This window comes from Barbus barbus (assembly GCF_936440315.1).
Source record: "Barbus barbus genome assembly, chromosome: 16".
Classification (NCBI taxonomy): domain Eukaryota; kingdom Metazoa; phylum Chordata; class Actinopteri; order Cypriniformes; family Cyprinidae; genus Barbus; species Barbus barbus.
In genome coordinates this window covers 3,247,211-3,273,455 of record NC_136744.1, presented here as the reverse complement: position 1 = coordinate 3,273,455, position 26,245 = coordinate 3,247,211, and the positions used below count along the sequence as shown (strand labels likewise).

Sequence of the window (26,245 nt, the reverse complement as noted above, 5' to 3'; positions counted from 1 at the left end):
TGTCTGAGACCATACTAATGCCTTTAATGTGAGAGATTTATTGTATAATTAAAAGGTATTGAATTTTTGTAATAATTACATTTAAAATTTCATCTTTCATCTTTGTGGGGAAGTCGTGGCCTAATGGTTAGAGAGTCGGACTCGTAATCGAAAGGTTGCGGGTTCGAGTCTCGGGCTGGCAGGGATTGTAGGTGGGGGGAGTGAATGTACAGCGCTCTCTCCACCCTCAATACCACGACTGAGGTGCCCTTGAGCAAGGCACCGAACCCCCAACTGCTCCCCGGGCGCTGCAGCATGGCTGCCCACTGCTCTGGGTGTGTGTTCACGGTGTGTGTGTGTGTGTGTGTGCATTTGTTCACTACTCACTGCTGTGTGTGTGCACTTGGATGGGTTAAACGCAGAGCACCAATTTCGAGTATGGGTCACCATACTTGACAATACGTCACGACAAAAAAAACGACAAAAATCTTGTGAAGATGCTATAAATGTCTCTAGAACCACCAAGTGTAAGTTTTAAATTTTAGTTTGCAACAATATAGCAGACAGAAGACATTAAAAAGTATTTTTCCTGAGCTCTAATCTTTTTTTTTTCCTCAACTGCTTACAAAATCTTTCTGAAAGCTGACACTCAAACACCAACCAATCACGGCTTTAGAACGGGCCTATAACTACACAACTATACGTGGTTGATGCGTTTCTTTTCTTTTGTACTGTGTAATGTATTCACAACCACAAATGCTTAGTCCAAAGAAAAAAAAAAAAAAAAAAAAAAAAAGTTTCTCTTGCAATCATTTTTACCATTAATTTTTGAATGTATATTAAAATCATTGCACCCGTGATTTCAAGAGGTTCACCCCAGGAGGTACTGAAGCAGGTTTTGACTAGGGGCCACTTGAAAAGGTTTTGTTTGAACTGACAAAAAACTGCATTGTGAAAAAATAAGTATTTAAAGAAATATACTGTACAGCAGTATAAATCACACTTTTCAAGCCAAGACTTTACAAAGTTTGTTAGGTAGAAATGACTAAATAGATATTTGTATTCAAAAAGGTAGTAGTGTGACATTTTTTGGTAGTTGATCAAATGGGGGCAATTGACATAAAAACTTTTAAAAGTCACTTTGACACCTGGTTCAAAGTTACTGCTAAACAATGGCTCAGAGGAGTTGTCCAAAAAAAAAAAAAAGCAAATTCAGAGCAAGTTATTCGAGTTGCATCTAACTGTATAGTGCAGCAATGCATTACAATAAAAAAAATCCAAACAAAGCATATCAAAATTTAAGTTGACAAACACAAAAATGGGACTGATGAAATATCTGCATTACTGTAGACACAGTTTGTTCTGCAATACAGTAAAGCTGAAATACACCGTGATATACAGTACCATTGTGACTTACCTGTTGTCATTTTGAAAAAATGCCTGGCAATAGATGCCATAGTGCTCCAACTCAGAATGGGTTGGACCCTTTGTCCAGTCTTTCTAAAGGACAAACTGTGATTGATGACATGGTCAATAATTGTTGCCTGAATTTCATTTGAAACTTGAGCTGTATTTTCTCCTTTTATAGCAATGCAGTTCCTCCACCATGTACGCAAACTTCTCGTTCTCTGGCCCCTGCCATAGTCCTTTCCTCTCCTTCCATGCCTTTGGCCTCTTTGAGCTATACTTGCAAATAGCAGGCCAGAGGTGGAATCTTTTGTAGAGGGATGAGGACTGATTGCTGATTGGAAAGTTGTGCAAACGAGTTTCACACAGCATTAGAGATTCATAATTATGCAAGTACTCTCTATCAGCTGTGAATAGATGTCTTCCTTTTGTGCAACACAGTGAATTCAATAGAGTTTGGGGTCTTTCAATGAGATATTTGTTTTGACAAAGGGTGTGAGAAATGTGTGAAACAAATGAAAAAGTGTTAAGGCATTTGCAAGAGAAGACTTCTGCTGTGCTAAGAATGTGATGAAGATCAAGTGGATCCCAGTTTCATTAAGCGTGTCTTAGCAAATGAGAAAAACTTTAATATTAAGAGTACAGCAGGAACCAGGGACTTTTGGAATATCAGTTGTTCTTCACCCACAACACGGTTACAGTGAAGGTAACCCTGTAAAAACCCTTTTAAAAGTAACTTTAAACAAAATTGTAACCTTTTCTCCATTAAAGATTAAATTTACCCATTGATTTACATACCAATCTATCTGCATGATGAATTGTGAATGGTCTTGTCTTCCTCAGCTCACATGTTCAGGACCCCAAATTTACATTTACCTACTGTGATCAAAACAGCTTCAAAGTTGAAATTTTGTGGTTAAAAAATAATGATGTGTTCTTTTTAACCAAGTAATGCCTATCATTTGATATACAAAGATAAAGGAATTTATCCCCTCTTGTTCAGAGAATCACTAAACAAACTCATAAGCATGAGAAATCAACCAAAATTCAGTCATTCAGATTCTCAAAACAATTGGCATTGTAATTCAAATTTTATTTCACTTTGCTTGCAGGTGAATTTAATAATAAAACAAAAACACATTTTTGCTGATATTAACTATAACTGCTAACTATTAACTTGCACTTTTTAAATCTAGAGCCAAGCATTCACATAATGCATCTCATAATCTTGTACTGCAGTTATATCTGATCAAATGCACAACGACGGAACAGCAGCTATGCTAATTATGTCTCTATTTGTTTCTCCGTTTCTGCCACGGGATGTAACTAGTAATTACACAAGCTTCAGTCTGGATCCAGAACACCTGAGAAGAGATGATGCCAACCCCTCAGGGGACCTCAGATGATGCCAACCCTGAAACAATACACAGAACTACCTAATTTTGCTATAAGTTTGATTTCAACATATAATCATTGCTGTGAATAGTGAGATTCAGTAGAAAATATTCAGTAGAATATTCATCGTCTGTTTGATTACGTCATTAACTGATTTTTACCGTGCATTTCTGCCATATGTACAGCTACTTGACATAGCCACCACTGATAAACTACTACTAAATATATTATAGAGTCTTTCATTTTCTGTAAAGCTGCTTTGCACCAGTTTGCGCTATACAAATAAACTTGAATTGAACTTTCTCATTCCTGATGGAAACATGCACATTAAAATTGTGTTACCATGCATTTTACTCTAATACTATGCAATACTATAAAACTACTACATTATGGTACAGTTAATAAAAATGTAAACCATTTTTACAGTTTCATATAGAGACTAAAAAAACAATCTGGCACTATTCCCTTAAAAACACTGGTGTGCTGGTACCATGGTACAGTGATGGTATTAGCACTACTGTGTTTTATATACAGTAGTGCTACTGAATGATATCCATATTTGCGCACTATACTGTGTAATTCAATGAAAACAATTGTACTACCATAGTATCATGTAGTTTTTTTTAAGTGTTGATATGTGACACGTTTTACATTAGAGGGAATGAATCCTCACTTGATCAGTGGAGGTCTCTGTGTGTAATTGCACAATCTCCACATCATTATGTGAGCTGGAGGTGCTTGCAGCACGGGCTATCTTTGTGAGGGTTTTCTCATATGGGGCCGGCAGATAAACCATCAGAAAAACCCCATCATTCACGTCTTCAGTGCCATCTCCTTCCTCCAAAGTGGACAGAAATTCAGCAGTGCCATCAGTTTCGTCAAAATCCAGAGTTATGACTTTGGCTGTGTTCTCCTTCCCCCTGAAACATCTCTTGTAAACGAAGAAGGCAATTCCAGCGAGGAAGAGCAAGGAGCCTGTTACTATGACAACATACAGCGTTGCCTCCGGTCTCTCTTCGACCTTGTTTGAAGCCAGCTCGTTCCAGTAGCCCTGACAACACATCAGAACAGAAACTTAAGAAATCACATGATGATCACAAGGTCAGTTCCTTAAAGTCACCATACAGTCAAAACTGAAAATTCTCATTTTTAATAGATTAATGCAGTTTATTATAAATGATGTATAATCTTCAGTCAAAATAACTTCCTAGCAAATGACAAATATCCAATCAATTACTGATGGACAAAATCAAGGCCTGTTTAGAATTTTAAGAAAAATAAAGTACTGCTCAAATGACACACACATGCATGAGAAATGAGCAAATGAGTTCATTTGTGAAGACTGTCATGAGAAGCAAAACGTGTAAGAGTCAAACTTTCTAGTGGACACAGAGCTTATTTTCTTGCAATAATACAAAAGCCAATGGGAAAGTATTGGGTTTTTGTCAAGGGAATCAGTGTGCTGCTAACATCTAAGCTGGTCTACAAAAATACATCATCACTGCCTTAGAAATTAGTTTTACACACGCAAGAACATTTCAAGGATTAAAAACTTGACATTGAACAATGCCTTGAGTTAGCCATGGCATGAGCAGAATAATTGGCTCTTCTGTTTCATTCGCTGAGTTTCGTTTGCTCCCACAGGTACTCACTGGATGATTGATTAATCCCGTATGTTCCCGGCTTTCTCCCTCAATCATCCTGGGTAGTTACAGTATATTCCCCTGTATGGCTCGTCTATGGTTTGGTTTTCAGACATGTCTGTTATTGCCTTAGTCTTTAGATTTGATTACTTCGAAATTTGATCCTTCAGGTCTCTCCTGCAAACACACTGTGGTATGCCGACACGGTATTGCGTCCATTGATGAGAGAAATATATATATATATATATATATATATATATATATATAGTCTCTTCTGCTCACCAAGCCTGCATTTATTTGATCCAAATTACAGCAAAAACAGTAATATTTTGAAATATTTTTACTATTTAAAATAACAGTTTTCTATTTGAATATATTTTCAAAAAGTAATTTATTCCTGTGATTTCAAAGCTGAATTTTTAGCATCCTTACTGTAAAGTCAGTAATCTTTACTAACTTTACAGTCACACGATCCTTCAGAAATCATTCTAATTCCGATTTTCTGCTCAAAAAACATTTATTATTATTATTATGTTGGAAACAGCTGAGCAGATTTTTTTCAGCTTTCTTTGATTAATAGAAAGTTCAAAAGAACAACATTTATCTGAAACAGAAATCTTTTGTAACATTGTAAATGTCTTTTGATCAATTTAAAGCATCCTTGCTAAAGAAAAGTCTTAATTTCTATATAATTTCTTTCCATCAAAAATAAATAAATAAATAAATGATACTGACTCCAAGCTTTTGAATGGTATAGTGTTACAAAAGCTTATCTTTGTATCTTTCTATTTATCAAAGCATCCTGAAAAAAATGCATTCAGCCGTTTTAAATATTGATGATGATAATAATAACTATGTAACATGGGAACATAGAAAGAAAAACTATAATGCTCCTTCTCACATCCTTTCAGGGTATTTTGTACCCACATAGATCTCTTAAAATGATCAAAATTGCATTTAAGGCATATTTATGATAAAACAATTTTCCTGTCCTTGTGGGTGACCGTGCTGAGATTACAACATGGATATTTGCTAAAATATATAATTTTAAAACAATAACTGTACATTTTGGAGAACAGATAAAAGAGCCAAAAATGGATGATACTTGAGGGGTAGCACCTGATCTGAGTATGAAGTGACATGCAGTCTACAAATTCATCCTTTCCCTTGTAATATCAAAATGAAATGTGGAATGTGTTTGAAGATGTTAACTGTGATGAGATGATGCCTATTTATGGTGCAAGGATGCATCTCACTGTGATTAAGTGGTCTGTAGTTTCAGGAGTTGGCAATACTTCAGTACCCAAACCACTCTTTTGATGATGACAGATACTGATTATTACACTATTACCCATGGTAAGAATAAACATGGTTTAACTTCTAAATGAAAGCATTCAAATGGGAAAAAGATGTAACAGGCAACTTCTTGAGAGATGAGTACACTTACAAGAACACATTTACCCCATATACTAGCAAACTAAAGTGTTTTACCTTAAGACGGTCCTCAGTTGAAGGAGGTGCGGATGCGCCTGTGCTCCAGTCATCTGAGCCCCGTCCCGCAGGGCCGAACTGAATCCAGCTGCTGTCCATAAGCACACGCATGTTTACTCTGTAAGCTCCGCAAGAGAGTGCTGATCAGAAACTGCAGATCACATCTAGCTTTAATGGCTTATCCTGTGGGCGTCATATGAAGTAAACACAAGCAGGGATCAAGAGTTTGTGCCAGAGCGTTCAATCAATGGGAACTGACGCCGAAGCCCAGATTCTGAACACTAATGGCCTACATTGCACAGCTGTGAGGTTATCTGGGTCCATTCCCACTGCTTTGGAAATAGGCCTAACTTGTGCTAGCTGCTTAGCTATTATTTTTTTTTTTATGAATAAACCAAAAAGATCACCGAACTTCATATCTTGAGCCGTATAAGGTCATATAAAGCCTTACGTCCACTTGCTATGGAGATGAGCTGATATATAAAGCGGCAAAAGTTTATGATCTTAATTTGTCACAATTATAGACAAATACAATCTGACTGAGTGATCATTGACAGGGCAGGCTGGAATAAGTAAGTGAACATCTGTGTTACGACTTCATTAAAAGCTAATTGGAGCCAATTAAGGAGATCAGATTGGAAGAGTGGTTCACACAGAACCCGTCCTTTAAATAACGCCACACAAAGACTGGTTATTGACAAATCTGTTCTTCTCAAGAAAGACTGGTTAGTGTGAACCATGCCTCAGTCTCATTATCGCTTAAAAATGCAGTACAGCTGGAAAACGTGACAAAACGTTGCTTAAAGACATGGCATTCCTCAAAAGTTCTGCTTCAATCGCTCTAAGAAAACAATGGGCAATCCTGAAATCCCAAGTATAACTGCAAATAAATTCCAGAAAGCTCTACAAACTGAAATTCTTTGTTCACGTGCCCACTTCCAGAAAAACATTGAACAGTATGGCCCGGTTTCACAGACAGGTCTTAGACTAAGCCAGGATTAGGTCATAGTTCAATTAGGACATTTAAGTAACTTTTATAAACGTACTTAGAAAAAAAAACATTACCGGTGTGCATCTTGAGACAAAACAAAGGCACTAATATATTTTAAGATCAGTCAGTGCAAGTTTCTTTCAGTTGAAACAGCTCAGACTTACATTTTAGTCTAGGATTAGGTTTAAGCCTTGTCAGTGAAACCAGAGGTATGTATTTTACTGAGTCCTGACCTTAAGCCAGTGGAGATGCTGAGGCATAACCTAAAGAGGGCTGTGCTATCAAGACAACCCACAAATATTCATAAACAGATCTGTGGGGAGGGATGGTCCAAAATTGGTCAGAAGTATTAGAATTAGCTAACAGAGAATATAAATTAATATAAATTGAAGAACAATAGACCTACTGTTCAAAATTAAGACAAATATTGTTCTGATAAAGACAAAATTGGTTTGATGTTTTTTTTATATTCTAATAAAGTCACATTAATACAAATCTTAAAGCGTCTACTTCTACTTGAAAAATCCATATCTCCAATCAAAATCAAGAGTGATTTAAAAAATGAGAGACAATATAAATGAAGAATCCAATCAAAAGAAAAGCAAGTAAGTTCACTCCTTCCAATAAAAACAACTAAAACACACACACACACACAGCTGGTAACTCTGCTTATTTATTCTTCAACACGTACAACATAAATGATCAAACAAACACTTCAGAACACATTCAGCGTAATGCGTATGTATGGCAGTTGATTGAGAGAAGTTTCCTAACAAACAGCATGTAGCAAAGTAAGTACTGGTACGTACTGAGACGTTCCCTCCAGAACATATCAAACAAGTTTTATTCTTACCTTTAAAAGAATATATGCATGGTACATTATGGGATAATTAAAGTTAGTGTACTGTAAAATGGAGTGGCATTATGAATTGAACATATGTTAGCAGAGCTGAAATTAAATTCCATGGAAATCTGTTATAGCTTGCATTTGTAGCTTTAGCTTAATTCCACACAACATAATCCGTAGTGTTTTCCTGTGGATTTAGACTGAGTGCTGCAAATTTAGATTATTTAGTTCAAATAATAATAAATATATATATATATATATATATATATATATATATATATATATATATATATATATATATATATCCCTTAGAGTTTATAAAGTCTTTTTGCATAGACAAAATATTGTCTAAACATTTTCCCAATCTGACTTCAAACAGAACTTTGTGCTGTCCAGTACTCAACACAAAGTAGAAAAATGTAGACTACACCTCAGTTTGTAGCTATACTGGGAGAATGAAAGAAAATGAAATCCTTTCCTACTCTAGACAAATCAGGCTTTTAACTTAAAAAAAAAAAAAAAAAAAGTTTGATTTGGTAAAATTGTTTTTCAGAACACTCTGATATCGAATATAAATTTGTCTTTGGTCCCTTTAAACATCCTTTTTAATCTCTCCCTGTTGGTTATGCGAAGCAGTTGCCATAAACAACAGACTATGAGAAAATGGAGCTAATGATGATACATTCTGACTATGATTATGTAACAGGCTGTGTGCACTGGATATAGGTAAAGAATGTCTATACGTATATATGGTTCCCAATTGTCCAGAACTCCCATTGCACAGCACAGTAGCTTTTTTTGAAATAAGTATGAATTAGATACAAACAGTTTCTTTGTAGCTTGGCATACGCATTGAGCAAATTTCTTACAACAAAAAAAAAAATCTGTAGGCATCACAAATTAAATAAAATACACCCTTTTTTCACGCACACACACATAAAATCAACATATACATAATATATATAGATGACTGAGGACAGAAAACTATTCTTCAAGCAACTGCAGATCTAGATCAAGAAATAAAATGTATTTGGAATAAAACTCTTGCAAATTACCGCTTGCAAATAGTCTCCAGTTAAAAATGTACCTAAATTTCAACCATTTAATAGCTTCAGTAAGTTCAGTAACCTCTTGCGTTTATACTTTTAAGACAACAAATGGTGCAGCTATGAGAGGTTTACTACTGTATATTATATTTCTCGTCAACTTCAGTATTTGCCACACAACACTACATCTGACTAAACTTGAAGAAACTTTAAAGCCAGTATCTGATGTTTTAAACCACAGACTCCCATTGGATCGTGGGTAGTGGGATCTACGGCACACAGTGTCTGGCTGACAGGATGGACAGGTGTTCCTGTGGCATAGAGCATTGCGTTCACAGCGCAAAAGGTCATGGGTTCAACTCCCAGGGAACACGCACATGGATAAATTTTTTTTTTGGATAAAAGCGTCTCCTAAATGTAAATGTCCAGACATTGGACATTTAAACAGAAAGAGGTCTATGGGCATTTTGAGAGCTAGTGCAGTGTTTGTGTATCAGCTTTCTTGTGAAAGTTGAATGTGACTTCAATGCTTCCACATTTAGATAAAAACATCTGGCCTTCTGACGCGATGATCTGATATTAGGAGAGTCTACAAAATTATGTGGTGTTTTACAGTGTTTTGTTCAGAGTTAATATGTGAAAAAAGCGGAGTTAGATGTTTTAAAGCATTGTGTGCATTGTATATTTTGGAAATGTGTTGTGGTAATACTACTGTAGCAACATAAAACTGCATTAGCAAAGCATAGGTTCGTGCTTTAGATATATATTAATGCATTAACGAAGGTGCATTATGTTCCACATTTCATGATTTTAACTAGTTGAAATGTTCAGGGGACTTGAAAGTTGAAGTTTTAAAGGGCTAGACGAGAGAAAAAAAACCCCCTGAAAAACAACAATCCTATATATGGCACATATATGTTTAAAGCCAATAAACTTTCAGAGAAATAAAGAAATAGAAACACAGATTCTGAATATAACAGCATGGATATCGAAGAACATTCACAAAAGGGATTTGTATTACACAGATCACTGTGCACTACAATAAAAAAGTTAAGCAGGTAACAGCATCACAGAATTATGAGCGTATGCCGAGGCAAACAGTAAAGCACAAGGAAAAGAGCTCCATGGAAAAGGCTGCTGGAGATCAAAAATGAGCCAGGTCATCACAGGATGATGTCATAAACGCGACCCACTCGTCCAAGCCACTCGCGCACTGCTTGCCGCACTCTGAGGTCAGTCACATGACAGGTCAGCTGACTGATACAGGGGAAAACCGCTGGCTGGAGGGCAATGAACGTGGGATCCGACAAGACCTGGATCTGATTCAGGATCGTAAGGACCATGTTGGTCCAGGCCTGGACAGAAAAATGGACAAATACAAGTTTGCATAAAATAATTCTGCAATTCCAGAAAAATATGGTTAATTTGCGGTTTAAAGTTCTGTTTTTTGACTCTATATTAATTTCTTTTCATGTCACAATGTATTTGTAGCTTGTAATATTGTTTCAATACAAAATAATGTTTTATTTTCCACACAAAAGAAATGCATAAAATAGCACAAATTCGAAATTCAAGCAACTTAACATTCCACAAAGTTTAGTTTGCTTTTGGGATTGCAGGCAGACCTCCATCAGCACCATGCAGTGTGTTTTTGGCTTTTGGGTGATTGCTAGGATTTGTTGTGCTTCTGTTGTGATTAAATACTGCCTTGCAAAGTATTTTCTTTTCTGTTCAGTTCAGCTAAATTTAAAATTATTTACATACTACAGCATTTATTAATATTGATTTAGCTTTTAGTTTTATATTTTCAGTTTTCATTTAAAGATTTTGTAATCGTTATGTGCTTTTTGTCATTTCTTTTAAATTTGGATTATCAAAACATTTAGCTTTAATTTATTATTTCTGCTTTAGTTCTTCAACTTTATTTCAGTTAGTCTTTCATCTACTATTTCTATTTTAGCTTTGTTTCAGTTAACAAAAAATATTTTAAATGAACATTGACAATAAATAACACAATGTGAGGGCGCAACAATAATCCCTCCAGCTGACAATGACCCAACAGGAGTGATTGTAACTTCTGTTTCATGCTGACTTTAAAGGGGTTATGTGGTTAGAAACTAAAATTCCCTTGATCTTTTGACATATAAGAGATCATTGTACTATAAAAGCATCCTGTAAGTTTCAGAACTCAAACCTTTGTCATTTGTCTAAAATCAGCTTATACTAAAAGAGATAGTTCACCCAAAAATGAAAATTCTGGCATTAATTACTCACCCTCATGTCGTTCCAAACCCATAAGACCTTTGTTCATCTTCGGAACACAAATTAAGATATTTTTGATGAAACCTGAGCGCCCATAGACAGCAAGGATATTACCACGATCAACGCACAGAACCATTGCAAGGACATCAGTAAAATAGTCCTGTGACATCAGGGGTTCAACCGTAATTTTAAAAAGCTACGAGAATACTTTTTGTGCGCAAAGAAAACAATGATAATTTATTCAGCAATTCTTCTCCCTGAGTTACCGTCTTCTGCCATTTTGGAGAGAACCCCAGAACGTAATCAGCGTTGTTTACGATCAGCGTGAAATTCACTTCACAATAGATGCGAATTTGCATCAGGGAGGGGCTTCTGCCAGGCGGCTCCAGTCTCGTTGCAAAATGCTGACATATAAATAACTTTTTTCACTATACTATTGTGAGTGTATTTGCAATAGGATATAACCGCTCTGGGTGTCCACATACAGCGACGATTATTTTGTCCTCCATTGTTGTTTCGATTTTCCCTCCTTTCGCTACGTCGTAATCACGTCACTACTAGAGCAAGCTCCTGATTGGTTAACGCGGCGCGAAAATCCGCCAAAGTTCAGATTTTCCAACTTGCGCGATTCGCCCGAAACGCTCAATTCGCTCTGTGTCAATCGCGCCGCAGGATGTCTATTCGCGTCTTTGCATTGACTTAACATGTAAATCACTCGCGCTTAACGCTTCATTTGCATCTGGTGTGAACGCACCATTACAGGTTTGGAACGACATGAAGGTGAGTAATTAATGACAATTTTCATTTTTGGGTGAACTAACCCTTGAAGGCAGTCTACCAAAACGACAGCTTGTGGAATGTATCACTATTGTGTAATACTGTGGATAAGCACCACCTCCGCAGAAGATGATCAACGCCTGCTTCCACATCACCTCCTGTTTAGCTCCGCCCACAATTCCACATCGAATTCACAATTCGAATGCAAAAACATTGCACTCGAATTTTAGGTGTCCGTCAGGCTGCCTTATCAGTGGCACACAAGATGCGATGACGATGTTGGTGTCATTGCATTTCAATGCTTTTTTTAAGCCTATCCAGTTGAACCCACTGGATGTGGCGCTGCTCATTCAAAATATTGCGGAAAAAGGGAACTTCAATGCGGAGAAGATGTTTACGTCAAAACTGAAACCAAGCCGTTCACACAGAACGCAAATTTATCACATTTTCTAAAGGGACATCTATCACCGTTGCACTCACGTCTCGCACAAGAAGAGCGGCATGTTTAGAAAGCCATGTAAAATTAATGCAAGTTCAACTTTTAAAAAACATGTCTCAAGACTTTATGGCGGTGTTTCTGCATCCAACTGCATCTCATGTTTTTAAAATGAAAAAGTACTCTGTGATTGGTTTTCGGTCCTTAGTATTAAACTATACATACATGATGCTATTTGTTTCTAATTGTTTAAAAGGACAGTTCACCCAAAAATAAAAATTCTGTCATCATTTACTCACCCTCAAGTAGTTCCAAACCTGTATGAATGTCTTGGTTTCCCTCATTCTTCAGAATATCTTCCTTTGTGTTCCGCAGAACAAAGAAATTCATACAGGATTGGAACTACTAGAAGGTGAGTAAATGACAGAATTTTTTTTTTTGGGTGAACTATCCCTTTAAGCTTCGTAATGAATTATATGTGGTTTATAAACATTATTTTAAACATTATGCACTTTTTTCAAAGACAGTCGTGTTATTTTATTGCTCTGAAGAAACGTGCATAGGTAATATTTTGCTCGGTGCACCCTCTTGTGGCCTCAGGAGAGAAGCCAAAAGCTTTTTTCCCCCTAACAGAAATTATGCCTTTAAATTTTAATATAATTTGAATTTTGATAATACTTTAGTACAAAATTCGAATTTAGTTTTTCAGCCAATTTGACAGCCCTAGTAAGTGCATTAATAATTTTTTTTGAATTATTCACCCACATTAACATGTTGACAGCTGATATGCTTGTTCGTGTGATTTTGCTAGTTGTTTGTTGTTTCCTGTCCTGTCTTACCTGTATCTGTGCCTCAGAGTCTCTGAGTGAGATGCTGTGAGAACTTGCTGTGGATCCTGATCGAGGTCTCTTCTCTTGCCGCAGCAGCTCGGGCCCCGCGCTGAAGGAGTGACGCATGGGCCCTTGCTCTACCAGCTGCTGAGGCCTCTGGGGCCCTGGGGAGTCCGGGCCACGCAGGGTCACAGTCTCGCCCCTCTTCTCTCCCGCCTTCACATCTTTGGCAAACGTGGTGTGATTGTGCTGCTGCTTGCGTTTCTTGTACTCGATCATGAGCTTGGTGATGGTCTTGTCGGTGGCGATGGTGTACAGCTTGTTTCCCGCACTCTCCCACCATTCCTTCTTACGCCCCCCGTCCCTTCTGTCTCCTCTCAGCTGGGGGAGGGTTGTTCCCAACCCACCAGGGCTGTGGACCTCCTCTGAGGGAGTCTCGTCAAGGTGGAGGCGGAAGCTGTCCTCAGAGGGCGTTCCGTGGCCCGACAGGCCTCCGGGAGATGGTGTGGAGGTCTCCGAATTAAAAAGGGGCAAGAAAAAGAGCGGGTCGGCCCGGTGGGTGAGCTGTTCTCCCACAGTACTCTCCAGGTCCAGGTGCATCTGAATGTAGTTGTTGCACAAGTCCATGCAGAGTTTGTGCAGACGTTTGACCAACCATGCCCAGTCCACGCTGCTGGCGGGCTGCGTGCTCAGTGACGGGATGCGAGCATGCCACTGACGCTTCTCGCGTGCGCGTGGAGGACTCACTTGGGCCATCTCCTCGAAGATATCTTCATCCTCGGAGGAGCACTGCTGTGAAGAGTCAGAGCCGCCCTCCTCTTCCTCGCTCAGGATCTTCTTGACTTGATCCACAGTGAAGTTCTCCTGGTTTGTCAGCATTGCACACACCAAAGCCTGAAAAGCGTACAGGAAAGCATACCGAGACGATCCGTAATGCAAATGGCAAGTAATTCAATTTAATTTACAAATTCTTTCTTTAACACAAATTACAAAACACAGTTAGGACACAGTTATGCATATCAACAGCAGTAGCAGCAGCAGGAAACATTTATTATTATGAAAGCTGAAAACACACTTGCTGCTGATATGTTTGTGGAAACCGTGACACATTTTTTCAGGATTCTTTGATGAATTGAAAATTCAAAAGAACAGCATTTATTTCCACAAAAATATACAGCAGCACAAACTTTATCAGCATTGATCATAAATGTTTCCACCAAATCAACATATTAGAATGATTTCTGAAGGATCACGTGACACTGAGAACTTTAGTTCTGGCTGTTGAAAATTCAGCATTTTATTTAAATAAAAACAGTTCATTTTAAATTGTACTAATATTTCACACCATCACTATTTTTACTGTATTTTTGATAAAATCAATTCAGCCTCGGTGAGCATAAGTGAATTTTAAAAACCTTAAAAAAATCTTAATGATTGTTGAAAATGTACTGTATATGAGGAATTAACATTAACCAAGATTAACAAATATTTAAAAATATTGTTAGCTTATATTTGTTTTGACCTTTAATTATTGAGAGAAAATCTGGTAGGCATTCACACTGATGACAATTTGTAGCAACAGATACATCTGGAACTATATTAATCGGCAAAACTAGCAATATTGTGTGTCTTAATTCATTGAACCGTTATATAAAATCAATGTAACAAGCTGTTGTTTTAAATATCAGCACAGTCTGATTCTTGCGTGTCATTTAAAGTTAATGGGCCTCATTTATGAAACATTCGTAAATATAGTAGGGCTGTCAAAAAAATTAAAAAAATTGAATTTCGAATATTCGAATTTAAAATAAAAATCCACATTCGAATGCAAAAACGCTGTATTTGAATTTTAGATGTGTGTCAGGCAGTCTTATATGTGGCACACAAGATGCAATGACGATATAAGTGTCGTTGCATTTTAATGCTTTTTTTTTTTAAGTCTATCCAATTGAACCCACTGGATTCAGTGCTGCTCATTCAAAATATTGCGGAAAAAGAGAACATCAATGCGGAGATGATGTTGTTTACCTCAAAACTGGAACCAAGCCGTTCACACAGAACACATTATCGCATTTTAATACGTTTATGTAAATGAATGCCAATCATTCGTAAATAGGGCGCTTGTGCACGCTCATTCACAAATTAGCAATTGCGTGTTCAGGAACGCAGTGGAATATGCTGGTCTACTTTCTCAAGTTTGGCTCCAGTATATTGCATAAATGCAAATAAGTCTAACGGCCATATGGCTAACAATAAATATTCAATAACGTTGAATAGCGTTTTTAGCCACCTGAAAAATTACAGGTGCTCTTCTGAACACAGCCAGCTGGTGGCGTTTGAAAATACTGAAGTATTTTCCATTTTTTCCACCTGTCGATTTGGTTGCTATGATGTGGAATATCCACGGCAGTAACGTATTACTAGTATCTTAACTTCTCTGTTGTTGTACAAGTAGGAAAAAGCTACCCAAAGCTAAACAGTTTATCAACTCGGCTACAAAAAAATAAATAAATAATAATAAAAAAAAAAAAAAAAAAAAAAACAGCAAACGAACTTGTAAAATATTATAAAATGGCACTGCATCAAAATTCAGTGTCATCAGTTCCCCCCCCCCCAAAAAAACAGAACGTTTTACGCACCATTTACACCTGGTAGTGTAAGTGTAATTGTAAATTTCTTTCATACCAACTAGCGTTTTGAAAATACGAACATTTTCATGAATCTGAAAATTCAGAAGTGCTTTACGAACGATTTACACAACAATTTGTTCTGCTCGTGTTTCATGAATGAGGCCCATTGTGTTCACCAGCTTTACATGGTGTGAAATATTGAATACATTGTTATTTTATGTCTTATCTCTAACAAAAGTTTTTTTTTTTTTAATAAACAAATATTTATCTTTTGTTCCTTATACTTCAAAAGAGTTTACTGTGTACTATAACGCATTGTCTCGTCCCTAGATGAAATGAAGATGAAAATACACTGAAGTCAGGTCAAGAACAGTGTTTTGAATAGGATGATAGCATGTCATTCCTTGAAGGTGCAGTAAGCGATATTTGAGAAACACTGCTGATACTAGAAATCAAATGCGCAATGCAACACAGGCAACGACTAACAGCTGGCACAGACAGCTCACGCAAGCATAGATCAATCAGTCCTGTTACTACAGCTAACATTACAACACAATATCTTGGTTCAATATTTCAAAACTTTTCCAAAATTGACGTGGATCCTAGCTCTTGACTGATTGTAACCCTTCTTCTTCCAGTGATATTCCTCTGTTCTATTCCTCATGTCTCAGCAACCTCTCTTTCTACAAATCTACCACTTGCTCACTCGCTCTCTTCCCCATCATGAATGTACAGTGCCCTCCATAAGTATTGGAACAGTAAAGACAAAATTGCTCTGTTGGCTGTGGAGTCAAGACATTTACAAATATGATTAAAAGATGAATATGAGACAAAACTACAGAAAGTCACATTTTATTATTGGGTGATTCAACACATGGATGTTTTACCAGCTAAGAAGTTCAGCACTTTTAGAGTTTCATCCCTCTATCTGATGTGAGCATAAGTATTGGAGCAGTTGCCTCACAGGTCTTTCTAAGTGATCAGCTGTGTCCTGTTGCATTAATTCTTCAGATATTAAAAGCAGGGAATGTGTCGTATCAGTTATATCCATTACTTCTGCATTCTGAATCTTGCATTCGATGATGACACACACAAACCAGGATGAAGACGAGGGAGCTGACTTTGAGAGTACCGCCTCATCTGTAAAGCATGGTGGAGGTGGTGTCATGGCATGGGCATGCATGGCTGCCTCTGGAACAGGCCCTCTCAACTTTACTGATGACTTAATGTATGATGACAGTAGCAGAATGAATTTGGAAGGGTACAAAACCATCTTGCCTACCAATATTCAAGAAAATGCCACCAGATTCATTGGGAAGTGCTTCATATTGCATCAGGACAATGACCCACAACACCCTGCCAGTTCAGTCAATGAATTTATAAGGGCTAAGAAATGTAAAGTCTTAGATTGCCCAAGTCAATCTGCAGATTTAAATCTGATTGAACATGAATTTCACAGCTGAAGAGGAGAGTAAAGACAGAAACTCCCCAAAACAAGCAACAATTGGAATTGGCTGCATTAAAGGCTGGGAAAAGCATTTCAAAGGATGAGACCAAGAGTCTGGTGATGTCTATGGGTCACAGACTCACTGCTGTGATTGTGCGCAAGGGATCTGCAACTAAATAATAGCTTTTAATCTTATATATCTGCCTTATGTTCAACTGTCCCAATACTTATGCTCACATCAATGAGTGGGATGAACTCTAAAAGTGCTGTTCTTTTTATTTGGTAAAACATATATGTGTTGAAACGGCTAATAATAAAATGTGACATTCTGTAGTTTTGTCTCATATTCATCTTTTAATCATATTTGCAAATGTCTTGACTCCACAGCCAACAGAGCAATTTTGTCTTTACTGTTCCAATACTTATGGAGGGCACTGTATATGGCTCCTATTGCTGATTGGCTACAAGAGTGTTGTGTTGCTTGGTCTGAATGGTTGATCCATTGTTTTTTCCCCATTTACACATCCAGGACTATGTACAAACACCATTTTTAAGTGCATACACAGAACAGACAAATAGCAAAAATTCACAAAATTGTTTGTTTGGGTGTTGATTTAATTTATATATTTATATCAGAGGAAAAATTGTACTGTAAATGTACCTGAAAGTAGATATTGAAGCTCATGGCAGACTGGCGGTATAAGTTAGCAGCTCCACACACCCCTGACACCTTCATGAGGAGATACTTGAGTCCTGGACGGGTGTCGAATTCCCGCGCTGTGCGGTACGAGTCCAGTAGCAGGTCAAAGATGATGGCCAGGTTCTGCATTGAGATGTAGCGGAGAAAGCCTGCGGGTTTCGGCTCCGAGACTGCCGTGGGGATTTTGCTCTCGGAGTTCCCAGAAGCTTTCACAAACTCCTCTAGAAGGATGTCATACAGGTTCTGCAGGAGCACTTGATGGGACAGTAAACTTACCACCAGTGTCCTGAAGGGAATCCTGCACAGTGACAGAACAGAGAATATAACAGCACTCTGATCCATTCAATTTGATTTAAACGGATTCATTACGGATAGCGCTTTACTCAGGAACAGCAGTAGTAGGAATATATGTGAGACCGATAACATCATTTAGATGATCCATCTACTAGTATATAAACTTTCTATTCCATGCTCTACACATTTTGAATTACTATATTTAAAAAAAAGTAATCAAAATCAAACAGACAAATGCAGTGCCATGCAGCGAACGACCTGGTTCTGTATGAAATATTACATTAAAACTGAAGAACAGTAAGGCATGCAGATGCTGTTTGCAGTGGCCTTACCCAATTTTTCTGTGTCAAGCACAGCATGAAAAAGAGAATAAGAAAACATACAAGCACAGGTTACTTTATAATTAAAACAAAGATTAAATTCGAATCTTATTTGAACTATTTTATTAGAACTATGATCAGAGGCGGACAGTAGTGAAGTATTTTGCCTTAAGAGTGTTTTTCTTTGGAAAACTTTACTTCACTACATTCCAAAGCATAATGTCATACCTTTTACTGCACTAAATTTTATTAAATGTAGTTTAAAGTTTTTTTTTTTTTTTTACCTTTAATACTTAAGAACATTAATAATGTAGTAATTTCTTGTACTCAAGTAAATCTTTGAATTATTTTTACTTGAGTAAAATAAATAAATACATTTCTAATGTAATTAAGTATTAAATGATATTTAATATGAAACATTGTGCAGTAAAAAGTACAATATTATGCTTTACAATGTTGTGAAGTAACGTTTTCTAAAGAAAAACACTCTTAACTAGATAAAAAAAGTTTGTTGAGACACACTAAGTTGGGTTGAGAAAGCCGGACCAGAAAGTTTTAAAAAGTTTTAAGTTTGACGGTTTTCAGTCTGAAATAGTTTGAAGTTTAAAGTAGTTTTAAAAGCTTAAAGTCTGAACTTGAACAGACAAATAACGAAGTAAAAGTAATTTCCTACAATGTGAATGGTCTACTTAACCCTATTAAAAGGAAAAAAATCTTAAGTAAAATGAAAAGAGAAAATGCTCATATAGTGTATCTACAAGAAACACATTTAAATGACACTGATAATGAAACATTGAAAAGAATGGGATTTACTCCGATCTATTACTCATCATACCATACAGGGCATAGGAGAGGAGTTGTTATTCTGATCTGCCATATCCCATTATTTTTTTAAAGAAATATGAACATCTTGATAAAGAAGGGCGGTTTATTTTTGTTCATGGAATATTAACTGGAACACATGTTACTTTGTTTAATATTTATGCCCCAACTGGTAGTAATATACAATTTTTTCAAAAAATATTTCAGATTATAGCCTCTGAAACGCTTTGCATTTAACCCATCCAAGTGCACACACAGTAGTGAACACACACCCGGAGCAGTGGGCAGCCAATGCTGCGGCGCCCGGGGAGCAGTTGGGGGTTTGGTGTCTTGCTCAAGGGTCTCACCTCAGTCGTGGTATTGAGGGTGGAGAGAGTGTTGGTTATTCACTCCCCCCACCTACAATCCCTGCCCAACCAGAGACTCGAACCCACTACCTTCGGGTTACAAGTCCAACTCTCTATCCATTAGTTTTGGATTAGTTTTCAAAACTCTCTATCCATCTACAACCAAAACATTACCAAACAAACAAGAGAATATCCAAGATGTTTTTGAAACGTTTTATAAAAAAATTATATTCTGAAATGCTTGAAGATAGAAGTGAGGAGATTGACTGTTTCTTAGATAAATTGGAGTTACCGACCCTTACTGAGGAGCAAAACAAATTACTGATAGCAGATATAACAGAGAATGAAGTGAAAAGGGCTATTACTAAATTAAAATCTAATAAATCCCCAGGACCAGATGGATTTACTGGAGAGTGGTATAGAGCATTTAAAAAAAGAAAATACCCATCTTGGTCCGTTCTTTTAACTGGGTCTTAAAAAATGCGATAGCTCCCCCATCTTGGAAGGAGGCCGTTATATCTATTATACCAAAAGAAGGTAAAGATAAGCTACAGTATGGATCGTATAGACCTCTGTCTGTATTAAATGTTGATTATAGATTGTTTACATCAATTATGGCCAGAAGAATGGAAGAACTCATGCCCAACCTAATAAATAAAGACCAGTCTGGCTTTATCTGTCAGTGTCAAACACAGGATAATATTAGGCGCACGTTACATGTTATGAACCATATCAGGAGAAATAAATTAAAAGGTGATGATTTTAAGCTTAGATGCTGAAAAAGCCTTCGACTCTGTTAGCTGGACATATCTCTATAAGGTTTTACACAGATTTGGTTTTCATGAAACGATAATCAGAAGCATACAGACACTTTATGATAAACCGACTGCAAAAATAAAGATTAATGGTCACTTATCAAAGTCATTTACATTGGAGAGAGGCACCAGGCAAGGATGGTGTCTCTCAGTTGTTTGCACTCTATTTGGAACCCTTAGTACAAAGCATCAGACAGGATAAAACAATCCAAGGCATTATTATAAAAGGAGTGGAACATAAGATGCTACGCAGATGACATACTGATTTATCTTGGGGACTCAACCAAGTCTTTACCTCAACTCATGAAACAATTTCAGAATATTGGCTCTCTTTCTGGATAAAAATTAAATAGAGAAAACAGAAATAATTTCATATAATTATTATCCTCCTGCAAATATAAAAAATACATATTTGTTAAAATGGCATACAAAATCATTTAAATATCTAGGTATCCATTTGGCAAAAGACAGAAAAAATACAAAGAAAAATTTGATCCACTAACTGTAAAATTTTGAGAAGATTTAACCAGATGGAATTTAATTCCTTTTTTTAGTTTTAGTTCAAGGATGGAAGCAATTAAAATGAACATATTGCCCAAATTTCTATATCTGTTCCAATGTTTACCTGTCGAAATAACTGCAAAACAATTCATAGAATGGGATAAAATGTTTTCACAATTCATTTGGCAGGGGAAAAAGCCCAGAGTACGTTTTAAAACCCTGCAGTTGCCAAAGGATAAAGGAGGATGGGCTTTTCCTTCACTAAAAGATTATTATATAGCAGCACAAATAAGGACAGTGGGAAACTGGTGTGACCCACATTATCATGCTCCGTGGAAGGATATGGAAAGCTGTAATTCAAAGAATATTCCTAGCAAGCCATATTAACAGATAGTAAGCTACAGCAATATATAGAAAAGACAGAAGACCCATGGACAAAACTTACTTTAAATGTTTGAATTGTCAGTCTGCTGTCAACAAAGCTGATTTCATTACTTCCATTGCTAATCATTCAAGGTTAAACCTCATGGCCCTGACAGAAACCTGGATCAAACCAGAGGAAAATGCACCTGCAGCACTCTCCAATAATTTCTCCTGTTCCCACACCCCCCGTTTGACTGAAAGTGGTGGAGGTACTGGTCTGCTCAGCTCTAGTACAGTTGGGCAAAAAAGTATTTAGTCAGCCACCAATTGTGCAAGTTCTCCCACTTAAAAAGATAAGAGGCCTGTAATTTTCATCATAGGTGCACTTCAACTATGAGAGACAGAATGGGGGGAAAGAATCCAGGAAATCACATTGTCTGATTTTTAAAGAATTTATTTGCAAATTATGGTGGAAAATAAGTATTTGGTCAATAACAAAAGTTAATCTCAATACTTTGTTATATACCCTTTGTTGGCAATGACAGAGGTCAAACGTTTCCTGTAAGTCTTCACAAGGTTTTCACACACTGTTGCTGGTATTTTGGCCCATTCCTCCATGCAGATCTCCTCTAGAGCAGTGATGTTTTGGGGCTGTTGCTGGGCAACACGGACTTTCAACTCCCTCCAAAGATTTTCTATGGGGTTGAGATCTGGAGACTGGCTAGGCCACTCCAGGACCTTGAAATCCTTCTTACGAAGCCACTCCTTCGTTGCCCGGGCGGTGTGTTTGGGATCGTTGTCATGCTGAAAGACCCAGCCACGTTTCATCTTCAATGCCCTTGCTGATGGAAGGAGGTTTTCACTCAAAATCTCACGATACATGGCCCCATTCATTCTTTCCTTTACACGGATCAGTCGTCCTGGTCCCTTCGCAGAAAAACAGCCCCAAAGCATGATGTTTCCACCCCCATGCTTCACAGTAGGTATGGTGTTCTTTGGCTGCAACTCAGCATTCTTTCTCCTCCAAACACGAATTGAGTTTTTACCAAAAAGACGGGCCAGGACATGTACTGGCTTAAGCAACTCCTAACCACTTGAGAGACCTCTCGAGCGGTCTTAAATAACTGGGAGGGTAAGGGTGCTTTCACACCTGCCTCATTTAGTTTGGTTGAATTGCACTAGAGTTCGTTTTCCCTCTTGGTGCGGTTCGTTTGGGCAGGTGAGAATGCAGCAATCGCACTCGGGTGCGCACCAAAAGCGGACCAAACAAGCGTACCGAGACCTCCCTGGAGCGGTTCGTTTGTGGTGAGAACACGATCCGACCTCAAACAGACCCAACTGCAAAAAGAACTGCACATTTTTGGACTAAACCAGCTGCCGTAGTCAGCTGCGCTGCGCATTATGGGATGAGGAAGTGTTTGTTGACAGTTTGAAGTTTAGCATGGCAGGTCGCGGACAAACTTGGGGTTGTGAGGAGGTGCGGAGCCTCATAGAAATTTGTAATAATAATGTAATAGCAGTATGTTGTCTGCTGCATTTTACTCCTGTCTTTGTTTACTTCCGGGATCACCGTTGGAATTTTCCCGCACGCTCTTTCTGACCAATCGAAAAGCAGTTTAGGGAATGCGTTCAAAGACACATCTACACAACAAGTGAAGCGGATGTTGTCATGTGACTGCATTTTGGTTTGTTTCAGCTGGTTTGGACCGTGTGGTGTGAAAAGCAAAAATACGGCTAAAAATAGCTACAATGTATAATTTTTTGCCTTTGGTCCGGACCAAATGAACCGAACTACAGATTTATTCTTAGCTTTAAGAAATTTGATAACTTGCTTTTATACATTTACATTTATTCATTTAGCTGACGCTTTTATCCAAAGCGACTTACAATTGCTATATATGTCAGAGGTCGCACGCCTCTGGAGCAACTAGGGGTTAAGTGTCTTGCTCAGGGACACATTGGTGTCTCACAGTGGATTCGAACCCGGGTCTCTCACACCAAAGGCATGTGTCTTATCCACTGCGCCATCACCACTTTATGCGTCTTATGCATGTGTCTTATCCACTGCGCCATTTTATACTTAAGTTTGCAGGTAGGAGTAAATTTCATGAATTCTCAGCACTTAAGACTAAAATGGCACTTTGAGAAGCTTGATAAATACGGGCACTGGGCTGAGTTTGGAGTCTGTAGAGTTAAAGCTCTAGGAGGAGTTAGAGTCAGAAATTTTAGTCTAAATAGGATTTCAGTAAGTTGGCTCTCTCAAGCCAACTTCAGTACTCTTACAGCAGAGCAAAAATACTTCACTACTGTCTGCCTCTGACTATGATATTAGTTCCTTAATATTAGGTCTATGGATAAGTGGCATTTTATGAATCAGTCACTGAAAACCTTAACGATCAACCACTAAACTTTCCTGCGGCCCTGTATCACATTATAATATATAAAGTATAAATATGTGAAATAACACATCAGCAGGCTAAGTTTAAAACATCATCTCACCTCTTCTGAGCTTGACCATTGGAGTGCTGGTCGGCGGGAAGCTCAATAATCAGCACACAGGACTGAGCGTGCTCAAAACCTTCCTTGTTGCTCGGAGTTTTAGGGGAGCACTGTGTATCTAGCATGAAGACCTGGAAGAAAAAAATACATTCTATCATTATAAAATCAATGAATTATACATGCAAAAATCCAAGCAGACGTTTAGTAAAGCAATACACCACACCACATGAGGCTGTGTATTTTACCACAGTGACAGTGTTTTTACCACAAGCTATAACCAACATATGCTTCCTCAATAGTTCAGTCCACACTAGTCAACATTTGAAGTGGATCAAAACCTTTTATCAAAGTTGTTCTGAAACGTCTTGTCTTAGGACAACTTTGATGAACTTTTTTGATGCACTTCAAATGTTAACTACTGTAGTGGTCAACCACTACATTTGTCCAATGGCAGATTATTACATTTTATTCTATGGTCTTATCACAAACCTGAAAATATGATGATGCCTTTGGGATTGTAGTTCCTGAAATTCCCTTAGCACATGGTCTAATGTGAATAATTGCTTTAATTATAAAACACAAGCTACTCCAGTGCTCAATAAATAATTTAACATTTGGCATTAAGAAAATGAAAAAATTGCGCTGTCATTGTGGTGACTAACGTTTAGCACTGCTTATTACTATATTAATAATTCCCAATATTCTCAGTTGCAGTAGTGACTCTAATTTTCTTTTTTTTAGAGCCAAAGCACTGAATGTGGGACCCTGGCAAAAGATAGCACATGAATTTTGATGAAAATCCATGATTTTTTTGAAAAGTACAGATATTGAAATATGAATAGATTATTGATATCTTGAACTTGCCATGGCAAGGCAATACATTTATGGCAAAAAAGGGAGACAGGAAGCCTCTCATCTCTTCACATTGTCTGATTTAGATCAAATTGGAGTTTTATGTTTGGTAATGGGGGCTTATCACGTTAGTGTGACAATACTTCCTCTTTCTCCCGGACATGTCCTAGCCAGGATTCTAAACTGCAGGGTTTTGGCTTTGTTAAGCTACTATTTTCATAGCTGCCAAAGGTGATGCCTGAAAAAGAGATTTGACCAATAAAGTGCAGACACTGTACATAATAAACCAATGGCTTTCAGTCAAAGCAATGCAAACACACACACAGTTGCACTTATAAATTAAATGATTTATCGCTGACTGAAGAACCTTGGGACACTGATGCTGTTCTTCTGTCTACTACTTATAAAGCTGCTTTGAAGCTATTTTTAATGTATAAAGCGCTTGAGATTTCAAAGCCAGATAACTATCCATTTTACACCTATTGCTCCATTTTCTCACAGTATCAATATGTTCTAGCAGCATAAGTTGGTATAAGATGTCTGGGTCAGTCTACAGCTGTAAATGATGTGAGGTGTGCAAGTACCTGTTGAGCCATGGCCCGGATCCTCATATACTCCGCCTCGGCTGAAGGGGAGTGTGAGGGGGCTGCAACTTTCACTTCACATGCATCTCCAGTGAAACTGTCCGAACCACTCCGGAAACAAGCTAGCAGATTCTACCAGAGAACAGAGAAGGTATGTAGAAAACAATAACACGGATAGATTTTCTTTTCAAAGCTTACACTGGTTTACATTAATTCTCTACCAATTAAAAACACATCTCATGTTGTACAGAACAGAACATACATTTTGATATAAGTACTTGCATGAATAAAGCTGTTGCATCTGTCAGTACTCTGTGCTTGACCTACATCAACATTTCCTATCGCTACAGTTCCACAACAGAAAAAGATCATCAGCAAGTTAGCAGAATTTATGCGCAAGTGAAAGTAAAAAGATTCTATAAAAATAATTTTCAGAAAAATCAAATAAATGCAGCCTGTTTCATTCTACACTAGATACTCGACAGTATATGGCACTCTCGTGTAGGGTTAGATGATATAACTTTAAAAAAAGAATACCACGGTATTGTTCAGCCAGTATTCAATTAAAATATCTGTTTTGATAAGGCTTAAAATGCTAAATAGTTTGATCCATTAGCTGAATCGTTTCAACCACAAAGATATTGCAGCCAAGCACATTAACAGTGTTTACAACTTAAATGAACTGAATTCTAGAAATTAATCAACCCCCTCTTTAGGAGCACTTTCACTGCTGAAAAGCCTATCATTTTTGTGCCATCTGCAGCACCAAACAAAATGCAAAACACTCTCTCCATCTGGCATCGGTCAGGCAGACAGATCCGGTCCAGAGGCCAATTCTATTGATTGAAGCAATGTTGTTTTGGAAGCAAACAATATATTACTAGCACAGTCTTCAGGAAACTTAATTGCCGAATAAAAATTACATTAATTTCACTGCAATCTTCATGACTGCTCAGTTTTGTATCGA

General features: G+C 37.5%; 1 protein-coding gene across 1 annotated transcript in view; it reads right to left on the bottom strand.

Annotated features, from left to right (window-relative positions):
* Positions 1 to 9,195: 9,195 nt before the first annotated feature.
* LOC306882066 (brefeldin A-inhibited guanine nucleotide-exchange protein 3-like) overlaps positions 9,196 to 26,245 on the bottom strand; it is a gene marked incomplete at its 5' end in the record, with an annotated part of 74,021 nt that continues 56,971 nt past the window's right edge. The window contains 5 exons of the mRNA XM_079436512.1: positions 9,196 to 10,154; positions 13,114 to 13,998; positions 17,843 to 18,179; positions 23,843 to 23,973; positions 25,279 to 25,410. Coding sequence (XP_079292638.1) covers positions 9,963 to 10,154; positions 13,114 to 13,998; positions 17,843 to 18,179; positions 23,843 to 23,973; positions 25,279 to 25,410 — 1,677 coding nt within the window. The 3' untranslated portion in view covers positions 9,196 to 9,962. The remainder of the gene's footprint in view (positions 10,155 to 13,113; positions 13,999 to 17,842; positions 18,180 to 23,842; positions 23,974 to 25,278; positions 25,411 to 26,245) is intronic.